Here is a 22,943-nt window from a genome sequence, read left to right as displayed (position 1 = left end):
ATCAATTACTTTGGTTTTAAATAATAATAAAAAAAAATAATCCTGATAGTATTTCCATTTTTTTTTTTTTTTACAAAATGTACCTGTAATCTGATTACTTTGTTTTTTGAGGTAACTGTACCGGATTACTGTTAACAGTATCCTGATTACGTAACACCATTACATGTATTCCGTTACTCCCCAATCCTGCTAATATAAGACCGATGTCACATGCGAAAAATGCACTGTGGTGTTCAAATCTGTTAGTAGTAAATTGTCACATTCCCCTCCTGTCTCTGAGAGTGGGAGGGATTTAAAACCCTATGATTATGAAAATGGATTTATCATGTCATTTCCTGGGTCAACAGCTACAGACCGAATAGAGTCAGTGTAGCTCACTGAAAACATTATCAACCAACAGTATGATCTGGATTTTAATGCTGGTACATTCACTAAATTGTATCCAAGGTAACCAAAATATGACCAATTGTATAATTGTCATAGAAGCTTATGAATCAAATTAATAATAGTATATGAATAGGAAATGTTTCTTATGATACCATCTTATGTATTGTTTCTTTTACCAGATTTACATTAATGACTTATTAAATGTATTTTTTTATCCACAGGAGTTGTAGGAGCGAATGATGTCTTTCAACCCAATATACTCTGGGCTGAAAAGGGCCAATCACCTACAATAAACTGCTCACACACCAAGAGTGTGGATTATAATAAGATGTACTGGTTCCGTCAGCATCAAGGAGAGAGTATGGAGCTCATAGTGTACACTACCAGCTTTGGCACTCCAGACTTTGGAAAATTTGATCCGAATAAATTTTCAGCCATTAAACCCAATCCTGAGAGCGGCTCATTCACAGTGAAAGATGTGGATAATAGTGACAGCGCTGTGTATTTCTGTGCTGTGAGCAAACACAGTGTTATAATCACAGGGCAGAGCTGTACAAAAACACACTGTGTGTGTGAATGACTAGTAGAGACCATCCAAAGGGGGCAGTGTACTGCAGTAAATAGGCACTCTTTTGGAAATATGTACAGTGAATACATATATATATATACATATATATATATATATATATATATATATATATATATATATATATATATATATATATATATATATATATATATTCAGAATTTACAGCTACAATAAATGCAACAATAATAATGCAATATAATACAACATTCACAGATATTTTAGAGAGTGATTGCAAGACACAATGCTCAAAATTTATATATGTACAGTGTCCTCCACTAATATTGGCACCCTATTGGCTATCAAGGTCTATAAAAAATATATCTTTGTTAAATATAGGTGTGCAAGAATTATTGGCACCCTTTTAGTCAATACTTTGTGCTACCTCCCTTTGCTAAGATAACAGCTCTGAGTTTTCTCCTATAATGCCTGATGAGGTTGGAGAATACATGGCAAGGGATCTGAGACTGTTCCTCCATACAGAATCTCTCCAGATCCTTCAAATTTCGAGGTTCACGCTGGTGGACTCTCCTCTTCGGTCCACCCCACAGGTTTTCTATGGGTTTCAAGTCAGGGGACTGGGATGACCATGGCAGGATCCAGATTTTGTGGTCAATAAACCATATTTGTCTTGAATTTTATGTATGTTTGTCCTGCTGGAAGATCCAACTACGGTCCATTTTAAGCTTGCAAAATAAAAAATGCAAAATACCAATGGGAATATACTTAAAATATATTTTTCTCATATGAATTCGTAGGGGTGCCAATAATTGTGCCACACCTATATTTAACAAAGATTTTTTTTAATAAACCTGTATTGTGTTTCTAATTGTTTGATATCCATGAGAGCAGAGTATTTCTGTGAATTTTCTGAACAAAAGATCAAAAGGTTAGACAATAATGACAATCTTCTTTGTTCATATTTACTAAGGGTGCCAATATTAGTGGAGGGCAACTGTACATGAGTGATAAGAAGCATGTATTTGGATACAGACAAATATTTGGGTGCAACTTAAGTTCTCATAGTCTCATGGTATATTATATCTGCAAATCAATGAATGATTGAAAATCATAATGCACAATAATTATCCACGGTAATTATACTGATAAAATAAAAATATCCAAATGAAGTCAGTGCTCTCATACTATTGACATAACTATCAAAACACACTCGTCATTGTGCAGTACAGTGCAAAAATGCAGTGCAAATTCCTCTGAAAAATGAAACACTGCTTTCTCCTCATACAACAGTTAAAAAAAATCTCAATCTTCCAGACTTGTCATCTTTTGATTAAACAGTGCATTGAATCCTGCTGAATGCTATAATCACACAGACACACATTCACACTAAAGATAAAACAAAAACAGAATGACTTTTTCCTCCTACATACATTAGTTTTCTCTACTGTATATAAAATACAAATTTATAATATACAAAACAGTAACAGTAATAGTTTTATAGTCGATTTAATGGTTTTAGTGCATTTCAAAGTGTTGGTGTAATACTGTTTGTGCCTAAAAAGAAAAAATTGAGATTGAAAAATAGAAATTTTATTTAAGGCATTTCTCCCAAACCATCTCAAACCACCTTAATTCCAGATATTCCTGGCTTTGCGCTTGTGAGACAAGCATGCCATTGATGATTTTGACAAAATGAGAAAGTCCTTTTGTAAGTTATGATAGAAACAATAATGTATTAATGCAACCTGAACTATTGTGAGAGTTGCGGTTATAGAAAATACAATTTTTCAATTGACAATTTGACAATTCAGCAAGCGCTGTGGTGTACATTTGTATAATATAAATATATAAATATAAATTGTTTCTATGATATCAAAAAATGAACTGCAGTTTATATTATGAGAACCACAGCTGTATGGTGAGTGTTGTGGGTGGGACGTTTGCCTTATCACAACAACTATATACTGTAACAGATGCTCTGTTCATTTCTGAGCTCCTCTAAAGCAGTACTATATACTTATATTACACCCTGTTCCACTTATTTACATCTCTGAAACCACTGAAGATGAAGGTACACATTCTTATTATTCTGATGGTGTTACATTCAGTACTGGGTAAGCAATCTGCATAATACTCTAAATATACTAAATATTCTGTTTGACTACATACTAAAAATCATGTTTTGACTTTATGCTTCAGGACAACAGCAAAACTACGACATTCATCAAAGTCCCTCTAACCTGATGACATTTCCAGGAGAAAACACTGAACTGCACTGCAAACACAGTGTCTCACTATTTTATACAATATTGTGGTATCAACAGTCCCTTAACGATATTTCCATGAAACTTATTGGATATGTATATTACCGGCAGGTAAATGTTGAAAGTTCATTCAAGAGTCACTTTAATGTATCTGGAGACGGTCAAAAACAATCTACACTCCATCTTGTCAAAGTGAGAGCAGCTGAACACAGTGCTGTGTATTACTGTGCAGCAAGCAGAGCACAGTGCTCCAAGTCCCCTCACTCTACTACAAAAACTTCAGCCACTATGCTACATTGTACGGAAACCCTAAGAGGCCATTTTCTCATAATCTCCACATAATAAATAGAAGTTGCAAAACAAAAGTTGTTTTCCCTTGATCACATTATCATGCATCCTGGATGAACAGATTCGTTTTTGACTTTAATCAGGGACTCACTCAAGCTGAAATAGCTCTGTCAGTGATTGACACCTTCCGCATTAGTGTCCGACACTCGAGAGGAGACTGTCAGGTCTACAACTTTATCATCGAAGATAATATAGCGACCCTGAACACTTATGATGGTGATGGCCCGTTCAAAAAGCGCAAGATTTTCTTGTGATAAAAGAGCTTTTTGTTATGTCGAAATGACAAGAAAACAACTTTTTATTATGTGGAGATCACAAGAAAACAGGAAAGAAAAAATGTACGACCTCTTAGGGCTTCTGTAATATTGTATGTGCTATACAGTACTTATTTTAGCAATAATCAATATACATCTCTTCTCTTTACTATGAAGTCCTTTGCATGATTTTTTTCATGGTTTATTTTTATTAGAGTCCTAACCAGGAACAGCTTTATCTCATTTGAGATCACCAAGTCTGCATGACAAAATGAACAAAATATTTGAAACCAATCCCACTACTAGCTCAGCTGACAAAACTCCAAACGTCAAAAGCTGACACTCTAAAACCATATATTATATTCCAAATACATGACTACCACTGTTATAACTTAACATTACAACTTTTAATAAAGCATTTTTAAAATCATGTGGTTCTCCTGAACATTTGGAAAAAATGATGATTGTTCTTTTTCCAATCTTCAGCAGTCCAGTTTTGGTGATTCTTTGCTCGATATAGCCTCAGATTCTTGTTCTTTGTTGACAGGAGTGGAACCCAATGTGGTGTGAAGGTTTTTTGTTTTTCATCCCATTCTGTGTGTAAACTCTAGAGATTATTCTTCACCCCAACACTCACATAGAAAATAATTTGCCTGTGACAACATGCCAAAAGTAGCCCAATTTTGCATGAAACAGTATAAACACAGCCAATGGGTATATTACAGTGATCATAAGCACATGTCTGCATACTAACAGTGATGTCGGTGGAACGTCATAATGTGAACAAGCTGTAAGTGTTTCTGTAACAGACTGGGGAAGCTTCTCTTCATTACTTCAAATGTAAGCCACTCTGGATAAGGGCGTCTGCCAAATGCTGTAAATGTACTGAGCTCCTCTGAAGCAGCATCATGCTTTGAGTTGTTTATTAATATATTTTATAATAAACGATTACATTTGTTTACATCTCAGAAACCCTTCAAGATGAGGACACACATTGCTGTTATTCTGACTGTCTTACATTTAATACTGGGTAAGTTAATAACATAATATGACACACATACAAAACAATAGGAACGCTCTATACTAAACTCATGTTTTGACTTCATTTTCCAGGACAGCAGCAAAACTATGACATTCATCAAAGTCCCTCTGAAGTGCTGAGTTTTCCAGGAGAAAACACTGAACTTTATTGCAAACACAGTGTTTCAGCATTTTCTATGATATCCTGGTACCGACAAACCTTTAAGGATACTTCAATGCAACTTATTGCATATGTACGTTACAAGAGTGGAAATGTTGAAAGTCCTTTTGTGGGTTATTTTAACATATCTGGAGATGGTGAAAAACACTCTACACTCCATGTTGTCAAACTGAGAGCAGCTGAACACACTGGTGTGTATTACTGTGCAGCAAGTAGAGCACAGTGCTCCAAGTCCCCCCACTCTGCTACAAAAACTTCAACCACTGTATGCTACATTGTGTGTGCTATACAGTACTTATATAGTACTATATAGTAATATATAAAATAAAATATATTCAAATATATTTAAATAAAATATAGTAATATATAAAAAATAAAATATATAAAATATTCAAAAAGATCCCATCTGAGCCTGCTGAAACTAGACAGCTGACAAATCTTTGTTCTGTCTTTTTCCAATCTTCAACCTCCTCATTTCGGTGATCCTACACCCACTGTAGCCTCAAATCTCTGTTCTTGGCTCACAAGAATGGAACCTAATGTGATCTTCTGCTGTTGTAGCTCATCTACCTCAACATTCAACATGTTGTGCATTCTGAAATGCTTTTCTGTACATCACAGTAGTAAATGCTGGTTATTTAAGTTACCATAGCAATCCTGTCAGCTTGAAACAGTCTATCCATTTTCCTCTGACCTCTCATCAAGAAGGCATCTCCACCGACAGAACTGCCGCTCAATGAATGTTTTTCACACCATTTTGTGTAAACTCTAGACACTATTGTGGGTGAAAATCTCAGGAAATCATAGCTGGTTACCTGTATTTACATGATTTTAGGCATTGTACTCCTGCTACATGGTTGGCTGATTGGATAAATAAAGTACTTGAATGAGCAGGTGTACAGGTATTCTTAAAGTGGTTGCTGAATGTATATTAGAATTAGGAAACCAAAATCACTCATGCATTAATACAGTGAAAGTAGCATATATCTTTTTATTTTATATGAAATTTCCATAGTTATAATATATCTCTACTAAATATAATACGTGTATTATATCCACAGCCCACATACAAACATAACCGCCTATACATTTACTGTATTTTGTGTGCAGAACATTAAACCACACACATCAACACACACACACAAAATATTTAATCTGTGACAGCATGCCAAAATAGTCCAATTTTGCAGTAATTCAGCCAGTATGTATATAATAGTGATCACAAGCACATGATAGCATGCTAACAGTGATGTGGGTGGAACAAGCTATAAGGGTTTCTGTGACAGGCTCGGGGAGCTTCTCTTCATTACGGAGCTCCTCTGGAGCAGAATCATGCTATGAGTAATTGATATTTTTCAGTTTGCATTCTATAATACTATTCATTTACATCTCAGAATCTCAGAAAATGAAGGCACACATTGTTATCATTCTGACTGTGTTACATTTAATACTAGGTAAGTTAAAAACATAATTATATGACATACATACCACACAATATCAATGCTCTATACTAAACTTATATATTGACTTTATTTTCCAGGACAGCAGCAAAGCTATGACATTCATCAAAGTCCCTCTGACGTGCTGAGTTTTCCAGGAGAAAACCCTGAACTTCAATGCAAACACAGTGTTTCATCATTTTATATGATATCTTGGTACCGACAAACTTTTACTGATACTTCAATGCAACTTATTGCATATGTACGTTACGAGAGCGCAAATGTTGAAACTCCTTTCTCAAGTCAATTTAATGTGTCTGGAGATGGTGCAAAGCACTCTACACTCCAACTTGTCAAACTGAGAGCAGCTGAACACACTGGTGTGTATTACTGTGCAGCAAGTAGAGCACAGTGCTCCAGGTCCCATCACTCTGCTACAAAAACCTCCCAACATCATGCGTGCTATTAATGCTGTTGTATTCTTTATAGCTTTATTCCTCAGGGCTGTTGAGCATTCAAATCGATAGTGTTGATTCATTTTGTATAAGAGCAGCTCTGACAATAGTTCTGACTGTAATTCAAATCACAAGTTTATATTAATGTGTCTGTGGTAATGTTATCGTTTCTATAGAAACGGCGTATACAGAGGGATTTGTATGGTGGATGCTCCACATAATCTAAAACTAATAACAAATATATTTGTATTAAAAATGACATAAAGAAGTCACCCAGCACTTTAATCCATGTCATTTAATTGAGAACATGTTCTGCAGTCACAAATTCTCTTTTTAGCACACCAGCATTGTCATATGGTCTCTAGATGGTGGTGTTGATTTATTTATTTGTTTAAGTGAAGGTAGATGGGAGAGTTTGTATTTCTCTTGACTCACAGGTGTCCCACAAAACAGTTAGGTTTTAGCAGCTAATTAAGAACATTTTAGTAGCATTTTTTTTTCTTGTTCTGCTAAAATGGCTCTGTTTTCTATTGAGTTTAGTCATTCCCTATTTTAAAAGGACAACAAAAATAAATAAACAACACTATAATATCCAGTATTTTGATTCTGTGAGTAATATTGTTAAATTGATTTAGTGTAGTATTAGTAGTAACAGCATACTAAGTGCGATGTCTGATTATTTTTATTTCACCTGTTAAGATCTCAACCTTAGTTGCTGTTCTCTTACAGTTTTCTGGGATTAAATGCTGTATTACTCTTTTTTAAAAAATTTACTCTGATTCAAAATAAATGTAGCAGAGTTGAAAGATTTATTTGTTAAAATGTAAATATTATTTGATTTAAGAATTCTCAAAATACTACTGTTACAGTGAACCATGTACTCAAGTACTGTAATGAGAGTACACAGTGTTTGTTACTTTCCACCGCTGGTTATAAAATACTGTATGTGTACTGACATGCCATGGCCACTTGTAATACACTATGCATAAAATATGCATTTACTATTCTTTATATAAAAATTAATTTTTTTTAAAATAAATTTTAGCACATTTGCCTTGCACCTCCATGCTTGGGGGTTTGAATCCTGCCTCCTCCCTGTGTATGCGGAGTTTGCATGTTTTCCTCGTGCTTCGGGGGTTTCCTCCGGGCACTCTGGTTTCCTCCCCCAATCCAAAGACATGTGTTGTAGGTTGATTGGCCTTTCCAAATGATCTGTAGTGTGTGAATAGGTATGTGAATGTTTGTGTGATTATGCCCTGCGATGGGTGGCACTCCATCCAGTGTGCTGCCCACCTTGTTCCCCGAGTTCCCTGGGATAGGCTTCGGTATGGAAAATAGATGGATGGATGGATTCAAATGTATGCATAACATCCAACTACAAACCCCAAACCACACACACACACACACACACACACACACACACACACAGATTACACAGTTACTATATATGTTATGGAGATCATATGCACATGCGTACTAACAGTGACGTGGGTGGAACCTTTCAATGTGGAGAATCTGTACGTGTTTCTGTAACAGACTGGAGTTCCTGTTCATTACTGAGCTCATCTAAGGCAGAATCATGCTATGATTTTGTTGTTTTGAATTATAAACTATCCCATTCATTTACATCTCAGAAACCCTTCAAGATGAAGGCACACACTGTTGTCATTCTGACTGTCTTACATTTAATACTGGGTAAGTTAATAACACGATGTAGCACACTTACAGCACAATGTTAATGCTCGACACTAAACTCATGTTTTGACTTTATTTTCCAGGACAGCAGCAAAGCTATGACATTTATCAAAGTCCCTCTGACATGCTGAGTTTTCCAGGAGAAAACACTGAACTTCAATGCAAACACAGTGTTTCAACACTTGATATGATATTATGGTATCAACAGTCCTTCAATGATACGTCAATGAAACTTATTGCATATGTACGTTACAAGACTGCAAATGTTGAAACCCCTTTCTCAAGTCACTTTAATGTATCTGGAGATGGTCAAAAACACTCTACACTCCATTTTATCAAACTAAGAGCAGCTGAAGACACTGCTGTGTATTACTGTGCAGCAAGTATAGCACAGTGTTCCAGGTCCCCTCACTCTGCTACAAAAACCTCCCATGCACTCCATATATACCTTCAACACTGCATCAAGAACACTTGCATCCTTTATAACCGTATTCCACAGAGCTGTTGAATTCTTGCAGTTGATCGCTCAGAAGGTGTTGATTAACTTTCTATAACAGCAGCTTTGACAATAATTCTGGCTGTAATTCAAATCACAGGTTTAAACTAATGCGCTTTTTCTAACATGATATCTTTTAAATAGTAACGGCTAATTCACAGGGACTTGTATGGTGGATGATCCACAAAATAATAAAAAAATATTTGAAAAGAATTCTGCAAGTGGACATTTGTTTAACATTTAAACAAATACTGGAGGGAGTCTCCAGTATTAGCACTTTGTAATGGTCTTTTGTAGAGTTGAATTTGTACTTTCTGATTTCTCTGTACCCTGACAAGGCTGGTAAGGGTACGATTATTTTGTAGCTGGTATAATATAAATAATAAGAGAAACTTCTAGTTTAAATGTAACTAAAATTGTTAAAAACATTGTTTGTTGTTCATTAATTAAAAAAAAAATTAATCGCTGGCAAACAGCTGTGTATAAAATGAGTAAACTACTTTGGGGTGTGCTGTTATTGGAAAATAATCAACTTTGGGGTGGAAAAAGTAATGGTAAATGGTCTGCACTTATATAGCGCTTTTTTAACCTTACTGGTTATAAAGCATTTTACACTGTGTCTCATTCACCCATTCATTCACACACTCACACACCAACGGTAGCAGAGCTGCCATGCAAGGCACTAACTTGCCATCGGGAGCAACTTGGGGCTCAGTGTCTTACCCAAGGACACTTCGGCATATGGAGTCATGTGGGCCAGGAATCAGACCACCAACCCTACGATTAGTAAATAAGTAACATCACGATGGGCCACCTCACACCATGCCATTGTTGAGTATTTTTCTATAACAGGATGCACCATAGTGTTTAATTTCTTATGTAATTCCTATATTGTCATTAAGCCTGAAGTTCCACTTTCTACTTAGTTAACTTCCTATAAAACCCCATCTCTCTTTTTATGCATTAAGTTTTAAGTTTTGGCACCCACTACTGACTGATCAACAACTCCTACACCAGAGTGTTCAGTGAAGGGGCTATCTATAGCAAAGCAGAAACCACTCAGTACTCTACTCCAGGTTTTCAGATATCACTGCACATTTGACAGTTCCACAATCACTCTCCATGCCATTTAGGTGAGGGCAAATGCCACTCTCACAAATTCCCTTTTTGCACACAAGCATGGTCTTATGGTCTCTAGATGGTGCTGTTGATTCATCCATTTGTTTAATTGGGAACTATAGATTTTGTACATCTCTTGCCTCACAGGTGTCCCACAAAAACATTTTTTTTTTTTAGCAGATAAGCAGGAACATTTTTAGTAGCATTTTTTTTCAATGCTTGTTCTAAGATGGCTTCCTGTTTTCTATTGGGTTTAGTTGTTCCCTATCTACATAAAGATCATCAACAATAATACCCCAGTATTTTAATTAATACTGTGTAGTATTATTATGTTAAATGCAATATCATATAATTTTTAGTTCACTTGTTAAGACCTCAGCTTTAGTTGTTGTTCTTTTAGACTCAATTGCACAACAATGATATCAGAACAAACAAACAAACAAACACACAAAATAAAAAAAAGGGTAGGAACAGTATAAGCTGGTGGTGTATGGGGAAACCACTATTTAAAATATGAAATCTGCATGCCTGGAGATCTCACAACCCATCCTGACAGTGTATAATTTTGTAATTATTATTTTCACTAATAATTTTGCACTGTAAAGACTTTGTAGAAAGTCTAGATGCCTCAAATGGGTGTGAACATTCTACATACTAATGCTGTGATGTCATATCCTGCCTGACTGCTAACCTCAAATAGTCTTGTCATCTACCTCAGATGCCATGATTGTTTTCCATTAGTCAAAATCAACATGATCAAATTTCCCTGTTAATTCATACTCTTCTTGTGGTGTTTCTCAGGTAGCATTTCTATATACACATGGAGTACATTTTATTAAATAAACAACAGAACTAATACTAATCTAACAAAAAAAATCTAACAATTTTTTTTAACATAGGATCCTTGATTTGTAAAGATGTTAATCAGAGCCCTCCTGATATCCTGTGTTTGCCTGAGGAAAATGTAACTCTTAGCTGCAACCACGGCATCTTCAACTATGACACAATATTGTGGTATCAAAGGACACAAGGAGACACCAGCCTGAAACTCATCGGATATGTAAGATTGACCAGTGTTATAGGAATAGAGAAAGATTTTCAAGGCCATTTTTCAGTGGCTGGAGATGGGAGCTCATCAGTTTCTCTACAAATTCCCAAAGCAAGACAAGTGCCACACAACGGTCTCTACTTCTGTGCAGCTTACTACACAGTGTTACACACATCCTCTCCTATAAACAAAAACCTGTCTTTAATCAACTGTACACCTGTTTAACCACATCACAAACGACACTAAACACAGATCACAATAACACAAATAGAGATGTTATTCCTTACATTATACGCTTAAAAAAAGCTGGGTTATTTTTTTCTACCCAAACGACGGGCTGAGCCTTTTGGGTCATTTAATTGTGTTATATTCTCAGTCTCGGGTAGTTTTTGGGTAGTTTTGTGTAACCCAATGTTGGGTTAATTTTCACTGACAGTTGAATCAATGCACCCCTCTCCCACCCCGACGCCTCAGCCCAGCTCCTTGGGTCAAATTGTTTGAATTCTCCTCAGGTGGAGTTAGCGGTTTTTGAGGTGAGGAAAACAAATGAACACAGGTAAGTTTAGGCAGGGAGCTCTCGAAAGTGTATCCATTGGAAAACAGTAACTCAACGAGTGATAATTAACTTTACCTTTCGCTACGGGTTCAAAAGTGAATATCATGTACTGCTTCCTCAGTGATGGCATTACACTACTATGTGTTTATGTTGGCGATGAAATATGGACTGAAGCTATTCTATAACTCTCTGGGTCTGAATCTTATCCCAGGCTCTGAGTTAGGGTTAGCTAGCTGGATGCTGTCACCAGTAGGGATCAGTGATGCTATTCCCATGATCTTTTTGAAAGTTAATGATAACGTAGCATTACAGCTATTCACATGATGTAATACCAGAGTCAAAACCAGAACAGCAGTCAGAACACAGAATATTTATAGAAACAAGGGTAAGCAACACGAACTAAACACAATCTCCTAACACTAAATAACACGTAACCACCTCCAACATCCCCTTCTCTCTCTTCCCTCTTCCTCTTTAAATATGGGCGCCATTCAGTGATGTCATACGGGGAGGAGGGAGCAAGGCAGGCTAGGGCAGGCTGGAAACTCTGGGAAGGAATTCGGACCTGCACACAAAATATGCCAGAAAAAACTTCCCATCCCAAAGATTAGCCGCTTGTAACAAGAGAGTGGGTTAACAATAACTAGATTTAGCAGGTGTTTTGGACAAGGCAAGCTGTAGTAATTAGCATTAGGAGGATGGGTTGGAGCCGTGTTTCTTCATGTATTCGGCGAATGTTAATGCTGGTTAACAGGTGCAGACAGTCAGTGGCTAACAGAACTTAGCTAGCTCAGTAATGTCAAGGTCAAAAGTTCTTCACAAGTTCTTCACGTGACAAAAAGAGAGGATAGGGGTTACAGTAGATTGTAATGTTTTCCACTATCTCTGTAATGTTGGTTGACTTCGGTTGTGCAAAAAAATTGGTGGTGAGGTGCTAAAGGCTGGAAAATAAATATTCGCAAGTTAGCTAGATTTTCCTGGTGAGTCTACAGTGACATTTTGTTCATTAGGAGAGCGGAGGTTGGGCTAAAAAAAAACAAAAAACAATTTGGGTTGTTTTTAACCCAGAGTTTTTTTTTTTTTTAAGTATACAAAAGAGGAGATGAGCTCAAATCGGTTTAATGTGCTAAACAAGGCAACAAAATTGCTTATAGGAAAAAATACATTTCCTTTTTTTCTGTAAGACCTGATAACTCACCAGTTTGTATGATGGAAATTGGTGGTGGAGGATGTGGAGTAAATTACCTCCACATCATTTTTATCTTCTTTTTACAATCTGTTTCAATTCATATTAGGACACCTAATGTTCTCATAGTCTTATGGTATACTAATAATGATTAAACTGACAAGCAAATGGTTATTTCTTATTTTCTCCATTTTACAACTTAGCAATACTAGTGCTAGTTCTTAGATAGACTATTCCTAGGGCAAATTGATAGGTGTATTACGGTGATCATAAGCATGAGGGTGGAACCTCACTATGTGAACAACCTGTAGGTGTTTCTGTAACAGACAAGTGGAGTTTCTTTTCATCACTCAGCTCATCTAAAACAGTCAATTATATGAATTCTCTACCTGCTGCTGCTCAGAAATTATTTCAATATGTGGACACACGTTCTTATCTTACTGACTGTGGTACATTCGGTACTGGGTAAGCTATTATCACACATGCAGCACATACGAGTACCAAATACCAAAACTCTACATTAAAATCACGTTTGTCTTTATTTTCCAGGACAGTTACAAAAATATAGCATTCATCAAAGTCCCTCTGACCTGGTGAAGTTTCCAGAAGAAAACACTGAAGTGCACTGCAAACACGGCGTTTCTGAGTTTTACGTGATGATGTGGTATCAGCTTAATAATACTTCGATGAAACTTATTGCACATTTATATTTCAAGCAGGCAACAGTTGAAAATTCTTTCTCCAGTCACTTTAACGTATCCGGAGATGGTGAAAAACACTCTACACTCCATCTCATCAAACTGACAGAAGCTGAACACAGTGCTGTGTATTACTGTGCAGCAAGTAGAGCACAGTGCTCCAGGTCCCTTCACTCTGCTACAAAAACTTTCCCATTTATTGATATCATTGGATCAAACCATATACGTAAACTTGCAGTTACATTTAATGGAGTGAAACAGCTACAAAACAAGTTCATTCCTATTATTAATTATGCTATAAAAGCTATATGCAGTCAAATACCAGTTTGACTGCAATACCACTAACAAATACCAGTGTCTCTTTTTTCTTTCAAAAATTTTAAAAGACCATCTTGCCATGCTACTGAAAAACTGCAAAGCCCTCCATCTTGAAAACCACTATATCCATGACTGCATACATTTTTTTGATTAGTTTATGAGGACCATCGAAATGCAAGTCCCTGTGTTAGATGTTACAATAGAAACAATAACATATTTGGGCACATTAATATGTATAAGCCTGTGATTTGAATTACAGCAGGTAATAGCCATGTTGTTGTTAATCAACTCATTCCTGCAAACTCAGTATCACTCTCTATGAACTGTAAAAAGGTTTAAAAAAAAAAAAAAAAAGAATAGTAGAAAAAAGTTTTAAGGTGGGAATAAATTTAAAACGAAAATTGTTTATAACATAAACACCATATTTACATATTTCAAGGTTAAGGCTCTGGGTTACTGATCAGAAGGTCGGGGGTTCAAGCCCCAGCACCGCCAAGCTGCCAGTGTTGGCGAGGCCCTTAACCCTCCCTGCTCCAGGGGCGCTGTATCATGGCTGACCCTGCGTTCTGACCCTAACAAACTGGGATATGCAAAGAAAAGAATTTCACTGTGCTGTAATGTATTGTATATGTGACCAATAAAGGCTTCTTCTTCTTCATTGCTTTGAATCTTTTATGAGCCTAGCACATTACAGTAGGTTAAGGTTAAGGTTAAACTGAACCCTTTCGTGCATAGTGTCCACACTTTTGGACACTCAGTATAAGGCTCTTTTAAATATTTTAGGAAAATCCATCCATCCATTTTCTGTACCACTTATCCTACACAGGGTCTCATGGAGACTGGTACTCGGGGCACAAGGCAGGGGACACCTTGGACGGGGTGCCAACCCCCCGAAGGGCATAATCGCACACACATCCACACACTATGGACACTGTAGAGATGACAATCAGCCTACTGCACATGTCATTGTACTGAGGGAGGAAACCCGAGTACCCTCAAGTACAGAGAGAACATGCAAACTCCTATTTTAGGAAAATCCATCCATCCATCCAACCATCTTCAACCGCTTACTCCTTTTCAGGGGCACGGGGGGCATCGGGCACAAGGTAGGGTACACCCTGGAGAGGGTGATAGTCCATCACACACACATTCACACACCCATTCATACACTACGGACACTTTAGACACGCCAATCAGCCTACCATGCATGTCTTTGGACTCGGGGAGGAAACCGGAGTACCCGGAGGAAACCCCCGCAGCATGGGGAGAACATGCAAACTCCGCACACACAGAGCCGTGGGAATCAAACCCCCGACCCTGGCGGTGTGAGGCGAACGTGCTAACCACTAAGCCACCGTGTGCCCTATTTTAGGAAAATATCAAATATAAATCATCCACAAATTATCAAAAAAAGAGCATTATTGTAATTTAACAAAAAAAATTTTTTAAGCTCTCTAGACTATCTGTATTAACACTTTGCACACAAAAATAACTCTTAAATAACTAAAATAACACATTTTATGAAAATACTTTTTTGTTCCAGACACAACTGAGCACCTTCGATTTTTTTCCCATAAATCTCAATTTCATAAATTTATAATTTGGGTCTTTAACATGTAAATATTTTAGTTTTAGGACGTTGGAGGATTTTATTATTATTATTTTAATTTTAACCATTCATGTATAATATTTCATAATTTTTTACTCATGGCATTCTTACACATGGACAATCCATTTACTTTTTAATATAATTGATACAAAGGGTTAAGGTTGGTCACACCTACTCCATCTACTTTAAATGATTCTACAGCACAAAATATTAAAACTGCCTGCAAATTTTTCAAATTGTTCTGTGAGCTAAGGATTCTTGTCTGATGGGGGCAGTATGCTTCCACATATACACTCTATTTTAAACTGTATTTGTGCTACACCACTATAGATAAGAGAGACTGTTACAGATTAGATCTCATTAAATTTTTGTCATAGCTAGCTGTCTACCCACAATGTTTCAAGCTTTCCTCAAACTAACCAGTTTGGTGCTCATTGTCATAGGTAATACAAGACTGATTAATATTCTGCTCATAAATTAAAAATCTCATTTGCCACTTCTCTAATGAAAACCCTCTTTCTTCACAGGTATCTCAAATGGAAAGATGGTTCAACAAACGCCTCATGACCTCTTCAAGAGTCAAGGAGAATTGGCAGAAATTAAATGTTCCCATGATATTCAAGGCCATGATCGTATTCTATGGTACAAACAATCTCACAACAAGGAATTAACCTTCATGGGATATCTAATATCTGAATTCGGAAGCATAGAACAAAAATTTAAAGACAAAATCATAATCAGTGGAAAAGCAAACGAGTACTACAGCTCTCTGAACTTGACAAACATTACACCGGAGAGTGGTGGAGTTTATTTCTGTGCAGCATATTACACAACAGCGCAAATCCTCTTTCTTCATTACAAAAACTGAATATCAGTTCTCACCATCTCTTATGAGTTCTGCACTAACCACTACAGCTGAGTCTTAAAAAGACATTGTAGTATTAATATAGTGTATATGGGCAATTACTGTTCAATACTAGTTTGTCATCTATTTTTCCCCCAAAATGCATTTGAGGTGATACTAGAAGTACATAAATAGACTAAGGTGTTATCTTCCAACCAAAGTACAAATCACACAAAGGAACAATATACTGTAACAATATAAATAAGACTATATACTGTAATCATAGGTTTTATGCCTATATCTATATGATAAGACTTTGTGCTGTAAGCCTCAACCCTGAAGGTTTCATAATAGTAATGAGTTTCTGATGATTTAGGCCTCACTGGTCCCCTCAATTTAATAATCCATATATTCAACATACAGTACATGTACTGCCAAAAAAATAAAAATAAAAAGGGGGAAAAGTAACCATATATACTTCTGGTTGTACAGAATCAAAGTAATGTTCAATATGATTTATTTTACTTTTATTTGTATTGCAGTTTTTACAATTGAGCAGATCACAAAGCAGTTGAATGCATCCTAAGACCATACTAGTAGTATTCAATACACTGATGATGACGAGATGAGATAGCATGGCAGTTTCTACATCCAAGTCTCAGCTCACCCGAGAGCAAAGAATATAGTGCCAGAGTGAAAAAAAACTTCAGATCAAGGCCAGGAGAGAGAGAGAGGTGTCGCAGATTAGATCGAAACTGAATCCCTATAGAGGTCACACTTCAGCAGAGCTGCTGTTATTAGTATTTGGTGTGTATTATAGAGGGCAAAGATCATGACTGGCATTATATTATTAATTCTGTTTTTACCTGCTGGTAAGGACATATAAACTTTTTTAATATGTATTTATTTATAATGCTTATGCAAAAATAATGATCTCAAATTCTGTGGAATTCTTCTTGAAACCATTCCCCCTTCTTTTTTCAAAAGTAACTAAAGTAAATAGTCTGTGTAAAATTGTGAATTGACTTTTTTTTCTGAAAAGACTTTAGACAGCAATACAGTACATGCATTCTACCAACTACTGCTCTAACGATTTTTCTCTTTGTTTTCAGGCTTCAGCGTAAGACAATCTCCTGATCTTTCTGCTTACGAGGGTCAGAATGTGACTCTTCAGTGTACTCAGATCGGTACTTCCTATAATGGAATGTACTGGTTCAGACAGAGACCTTCTGAATCCCTGGAGCCCATTGTATTCTACTATGTTAAAATGGGCACACTAGAAGATCGATTTCAGCAGAAAATTTCTGCCATAAGGAACGGCAACTCTCTGGATCTAACTGTGAAGGAGCTGCAGATCACAGACAGTGGCATCTACTTCTGTGCAAAACAGGATGCACAGCATGACAACCTAATCTTTAACCTGAACAAGAACTACACCACCCCCACAACAAACACATACTCAGCACCTGTTAACTGTAGTGCACAAATCAAGTACTCATGACCAAAATACACAAGAGACAGATATATCAAGTGGTTGTGAGGTCATTTCCTGTCATTTGGAATTTATATTAGCAAGTGTTGGTTTGCTTTCTATCAATGACAGGAAACAAATAAGCATGATGATTCTGCTCTTTTTATCTCAAATCATGCTGGCTGGTAAGTGTCTAGTGTGTAGCTCTCCCTCGCTATTTCTGTCTATAATTTATTTGTTTCATTTTTATCTCAAAGCAGTTTGAATTCTTGATTCTGATTGGTCAGAAGGTATTAATTAATTTTCTATAACAGCACCTCTGACAGTAGTGTTGACTGCAAATATAAACTGGTTTATATTAATGTGCTAACTCTAATACATTATTAGTTCTATTGTAACAACTTACACGGGGGCTTAGATGGAAAACTTTCTATTTTATCAGACTTAAAAAAAAACAAAAAAAAAACATGTGTAATTGTTGATATGGTGAGGTTTCTGTGAACACATGTTTATCATTGTTGGAAGGAGTCTATAAATGCCAGCGCTTTGTAACAGTCAGAGGTGAAGCTCTAGTGAAGTAACTATGTTTTCCACCAAGGAAAAATCTTCAAGCTGCATTCTTAATGTATTAACATTATCAAGAGAAAGAGAAAAGACATACTGTCGGACGGTGAGGGAATGACTGTTTACAGCTGCTATAACGTAAGCGATAACAGGAACTAACACGTTTAGTGAATGCTCTATAACATTTAATGTAACTATAAATGGATGAAAATGATGACCTCATTCGTTCATTGATCGATTAATAAAAATGTAATTGTTGGCACATTGCTGTGGTATAAGATGAATAAAACTACAGGACATGCTGTTATAGGAACATAATCAACTTTAGGGTGGCAACAGTGACTCTAGTTCCTATCTGGCAGCGTGACACCAGCACCCTGCCATTGATTTTTTTCCTATAACAGTAGAATCAGTACTATTTTATTCCATATAGTAAAAACTTATTTCATGTGCTTCCCTGTGCTCTCTTTAGGTCTTGTTGCAAGTCATCAAGTTGAACAATCTCCTCCTGACATGATAAAAAATTACACAGATTCTGCTCAACTCTACTGTTCCTATGTAGTCAAGAGCTTTGAGCACATACTCTGGTACAAACAGTCTAAGGAAAGGAATTTAATTTATCTTGGATATAACAATCTCAAATATACCTATTCTGAACAGGACACCAAAATAAACCTTGATGAAGACATGACCAATAATGCCACACTTACAATAAACAATCTGATAGCAAAAGACAGCACCGTTTACTTCTGTGCAATACAGATTCACAGTGTGTCAGTGTCCCCTCCTCCCCGTACCAAAACACATATCTCAGGATATATCTACCACACGTGCACTACAGTAATGGATATTATTGTTCATACAACTGTAACAATAGCTAAAGTGGTTCATTTAGTAAATATGAACATGTTCTATTAAGTTTAGTTTACTTCCCCATTTGTATGATCTCATATGTGTACATAATGTATATAATATTGTTTAATACCCAATAACGGGAATTGCTAATGAATATGTTTTACAATTTGGCAGGATGGTATAAATAAAATACATGTACTGTACCTTAATTGGCTAAAGCTGAAATGGTTTTGATGTCATTTCCTTCATGGGCCTACACCAGAATGCTTTTTTATAATGGCCTTCAACTTGAAATTTTGGAGATTAAAGCATGGCAAATTGAACTCTCACTGATCAGTGGAGCTTGACAGAAGTCGCACTATTATAGGCTATTATAGACACACTATTGTGTCATGTAATCTGTGCATTGGAAATCAGTGTCTTGCTTTCCTACTGAGTAGGAAAGTAGGTGTGTAACATGATGTCATTATGTGTATCTGTATCTGTTTTCATATTCAGATTTGAGCCAGCATTGGGTGTGAAACAAAACATGATGAAACAAATGTAAATCCCACCAATAAGCACACAAAAAAGGTTTCATACACAAATTATAACAACAAAAAGCTAGTTTCATCCATCCATCCATCCATCTTCTGCACTGTTATCCTACACAGGGTCGTGGGGAGCCTGGAGCCTATCCCATGGGACTCGAAGCATGAGGTGGGGCGCACCCTGGATGGGTGTCACACACTAAACTGGACTAGGGGAAGAAACCGGAGTGCCCTAAGGAAACACCCAAAGCATGGGGAGAACATGCAAACTCCATGCACACATGGCTGAGGCGGAAATCAAACCCGCAACCCTGGAGGTGCGAGGCAAATGTGCTCCTGAACAAGATAGCTTGTGGAACTTTCTACAAGTTTCAAAACAATGATAGCTTCACCAAATCAATAAATTATTTACAGCTATTTATCATTGACAACAATAGCCATATAGTAATTGTTTTAGATTATATTCTAATCAGTTTGTAATGCATTGTGGAAACCATGTTCAGCAATTTATGTAAAGACTCGTATTAATTCTGCTGCATTTCCCCTTTTGCAGGCCAAAAAATGCAACAAATCTATAATATTTGAAATGAAGGTGCAAGCACAGTAAAATTTAGTCAGAATTCAGCATGTGAAAGGAGGAGCTGAAATGGTTTTGATGTCATTTCCTTCATCTGATCCTCAGCAGGATGCTTTTGCAGCAGTCTCTGGTCCTCATCCCCTCTCTTGCCATTATTATGAATCAATATGATTAGTGTTAACATCTTCCTGCCTTTCTTGCTTCTCTGGACTCCAGGTACTAATTTTTCTATGAAGTGATATGAACTTGTGTAGTGCATTGAATTAACAAATAATTCATGATGCTTCACATTTATATGCTATTTTTAACTTATTTGCTATCCTTTAGTTTTAGCAGGAGAGAATGGAGTCAGCCAAAACCCCAGTGTCGCCTGGCATCTGAAAGGAGAATCTGCTGAAATGAAGTGCAGTCATAATAAAGGTGCTGGCTATTTTCAGATGTACTGGTACAGACAGCGCCAAGGAGAGAGTATGGAGCTCATCGTGTACACAACGCCTAGTAGTGAACCAGACTTTGGCTCAGTTGATAAAAATAAATTTTCAACTGTTAAAAAAATTGCTGCAAATGGATCATTAACTGTGAAGGATCTGGATACAGAGGACAGCGCTGTATATTTCTGTGCAGTAAGAGAACACAGTGTTACAGATCACCTGCACTGCTGAACAAAAACACCTGCACTGATATTACTGCAGTAACTAATACAACAGACAGAGGCAGTCCTCATCTATGTAATGAAGTGAATAATGTTCTCAAATGTACTGCATCTAGCATAAGCACACTTTTAAAAGTAATTTCTCTAAAAATCTGGTTTCTCCAAGCACATGATACAATTATCCATCTTTTAACAACACTATACATGAGGATAGTTTTTTTTAGTAAACATTCTGTGGGTGTATTACATTACATTATTACATTAATGCTATATTTGCTTACTTAAGTGTTTCATTTCATCATTTTCTCTATTGCATTTAATGTGCATCCTTATTTGCATAGCAATTTTATCATGAATAAATCATCTTTATAACATCAACATTTTCTTTTCCTTTCTTTTTTTTTTTTTTTTTTTTTTTTTTTTACAATTTGGCAGGCGGGTGTAAATGAAATAAAAACGCCTTAATTGGATGAAATGTACAGGCCAGGCAAACAGACAACTCATTCAGAATGCAGCATGTGGAAGGAGGAGTTGAAATGGTTTTGATGTCATTTCCTCAGTGTTTTTTTTTTTTTTTTTTTTTTTTTAAATATTTTATTAAGGACAGTTCTCCTGCTTAAAATCAGGGAAATCAAAACTCTCACTGATCAGTGGAGCTCAACAGATGTCACATTATTTCAGGCTATGACACTTTATTGTCATATACTAAGCTGTGCAGTGGAAATAAACAGATGACCTACAGATGATTAACACTCAGTTGTAAAAATGTAGACATTTATATTTACATTTACTCATTCAGCAGATGCTTTTATCCAAAGCGCCTTACAAATGAGGAAATACAAGCAAAGCGATATATCAAGCAGAGAACGATACAAGTACTGTTACCATACAAGATTTATAATGGAGTTCTAGAAAAGCAAAGTGCGCAGAGTAGAGGTATAAGAAAGGTTTAAGGTTTAATAAAAGAGGTGTAAAATCATCCAAAGAAATAGAAATCAATTAATATTGTGCCTGCCTTAAGTTCATTCCATAATATAGCAATAAGCCATGCTAACATTTACTTAAACATTCATGTCAATATTTCATTGATGCAATTTGTTTGTCTCAAGGGGGCGTTTCACACCTTTAAAGATGGAGCTATTACTATAACAGACTAGGAGAAGATTTAAATGCTGCTATTGACTCAGAAGAAGAGCTGAGATGATGATGATGATGATCATCATCATCACTTTTACTGCATCTGTGATCTGCCATGCAGGTAATGCTACACTTTTGTGATATATATTCTAATCAATATTTAAAGCATTGTGGAAATTTTGTGGCAGTGTGGAGTTCATATATAGAGTAACTGCTGATATTTTCCTACAGGATGGTCTTCTGCTGTCAACGATGTTCACCAGACTCCTCCTGATCTAATCAAGACTATATAGGAATCTACCGATATTAACTGCTCTCACGCCATACCAAACAATGAGCTCATTCTATGTTATAAACAATCTGACAGCAATCATGTACAGTTTCTTGGATATTTGAATTTAAATTTCCCATATCCTGAAGATTCCCTGAAAACCAAGATTGATTTAAATGGAGATGGACGCAATAAAGGGAAACTTACCATCAAGAATCTGCAGCCAAATGACAGTGCAGTTTATTTCTGTGCAGCACGTAGACACAGTGCCTCAAATCCCCTCGTCCCTGTACAAAAACACATATCTCAGGGTCTTAAACACATGCACAAAAATAGTATACAGCTGTTTACACACCTGTAACAACTGTTTAAATGTTTGCCGAGAATTACATTTGTACTCATTCTGCTGCGTTTCCCCATAT

The 22,943-nt window shown here is 36.4% G+C and overlaps 2 gene segments (V, D, J or C); both read left to right on the top strand.

Moving 5' to 3' along the window:
• Positions 1 to 16,842: 16,842 nt before the first annotated feature.
• On the top strand, positions 16,843 to 18,687 carry LOC128612913 (T cell receptor beta variable 30-like). The segment is given in 2 exon segments: positions 16,843 to 17,336; positions 17,577 to 18,687. Coding segments are annotated over 2 exon segments (429 nt in total).
• Positions 18,688 to 20,423: 1,736 nt separating this feature from the next.
• On the top strand, positions 20,424 to 21,302 carry LOC128612917 (T cell receptor beta variable 14-like). The segment is given in 2 exon segments: positions 20,424 to 20,677; positions 20,789 to 21,302. Coding segments are annotated over 2 exon segments (384 nt in total).
• The last annotated feature ends 1,641 nt before the right edge of the window (positions 21,303 to 22,943 follow it).

Source organism: Ictalurus furcatus, chromosome 9, assembly GCF_023375685.1.
Source record: "Ictalurus furcatus strain D&B chromosome 9, Billie_1.0, whole genome shotgun sequence".
Classification (NCBI taxonomy): domain Eukaryota; kingdom Metazoa; phylum Chordata; class Actinopteri; order Siluriformes; family Ictaluridae; genus Ictalurus; species Ictalurus furcatus.
Note: the sequence above shows the minus strand (reverse complement) of the source record. Positions and strands in the feature narration are given on the sequence as shown.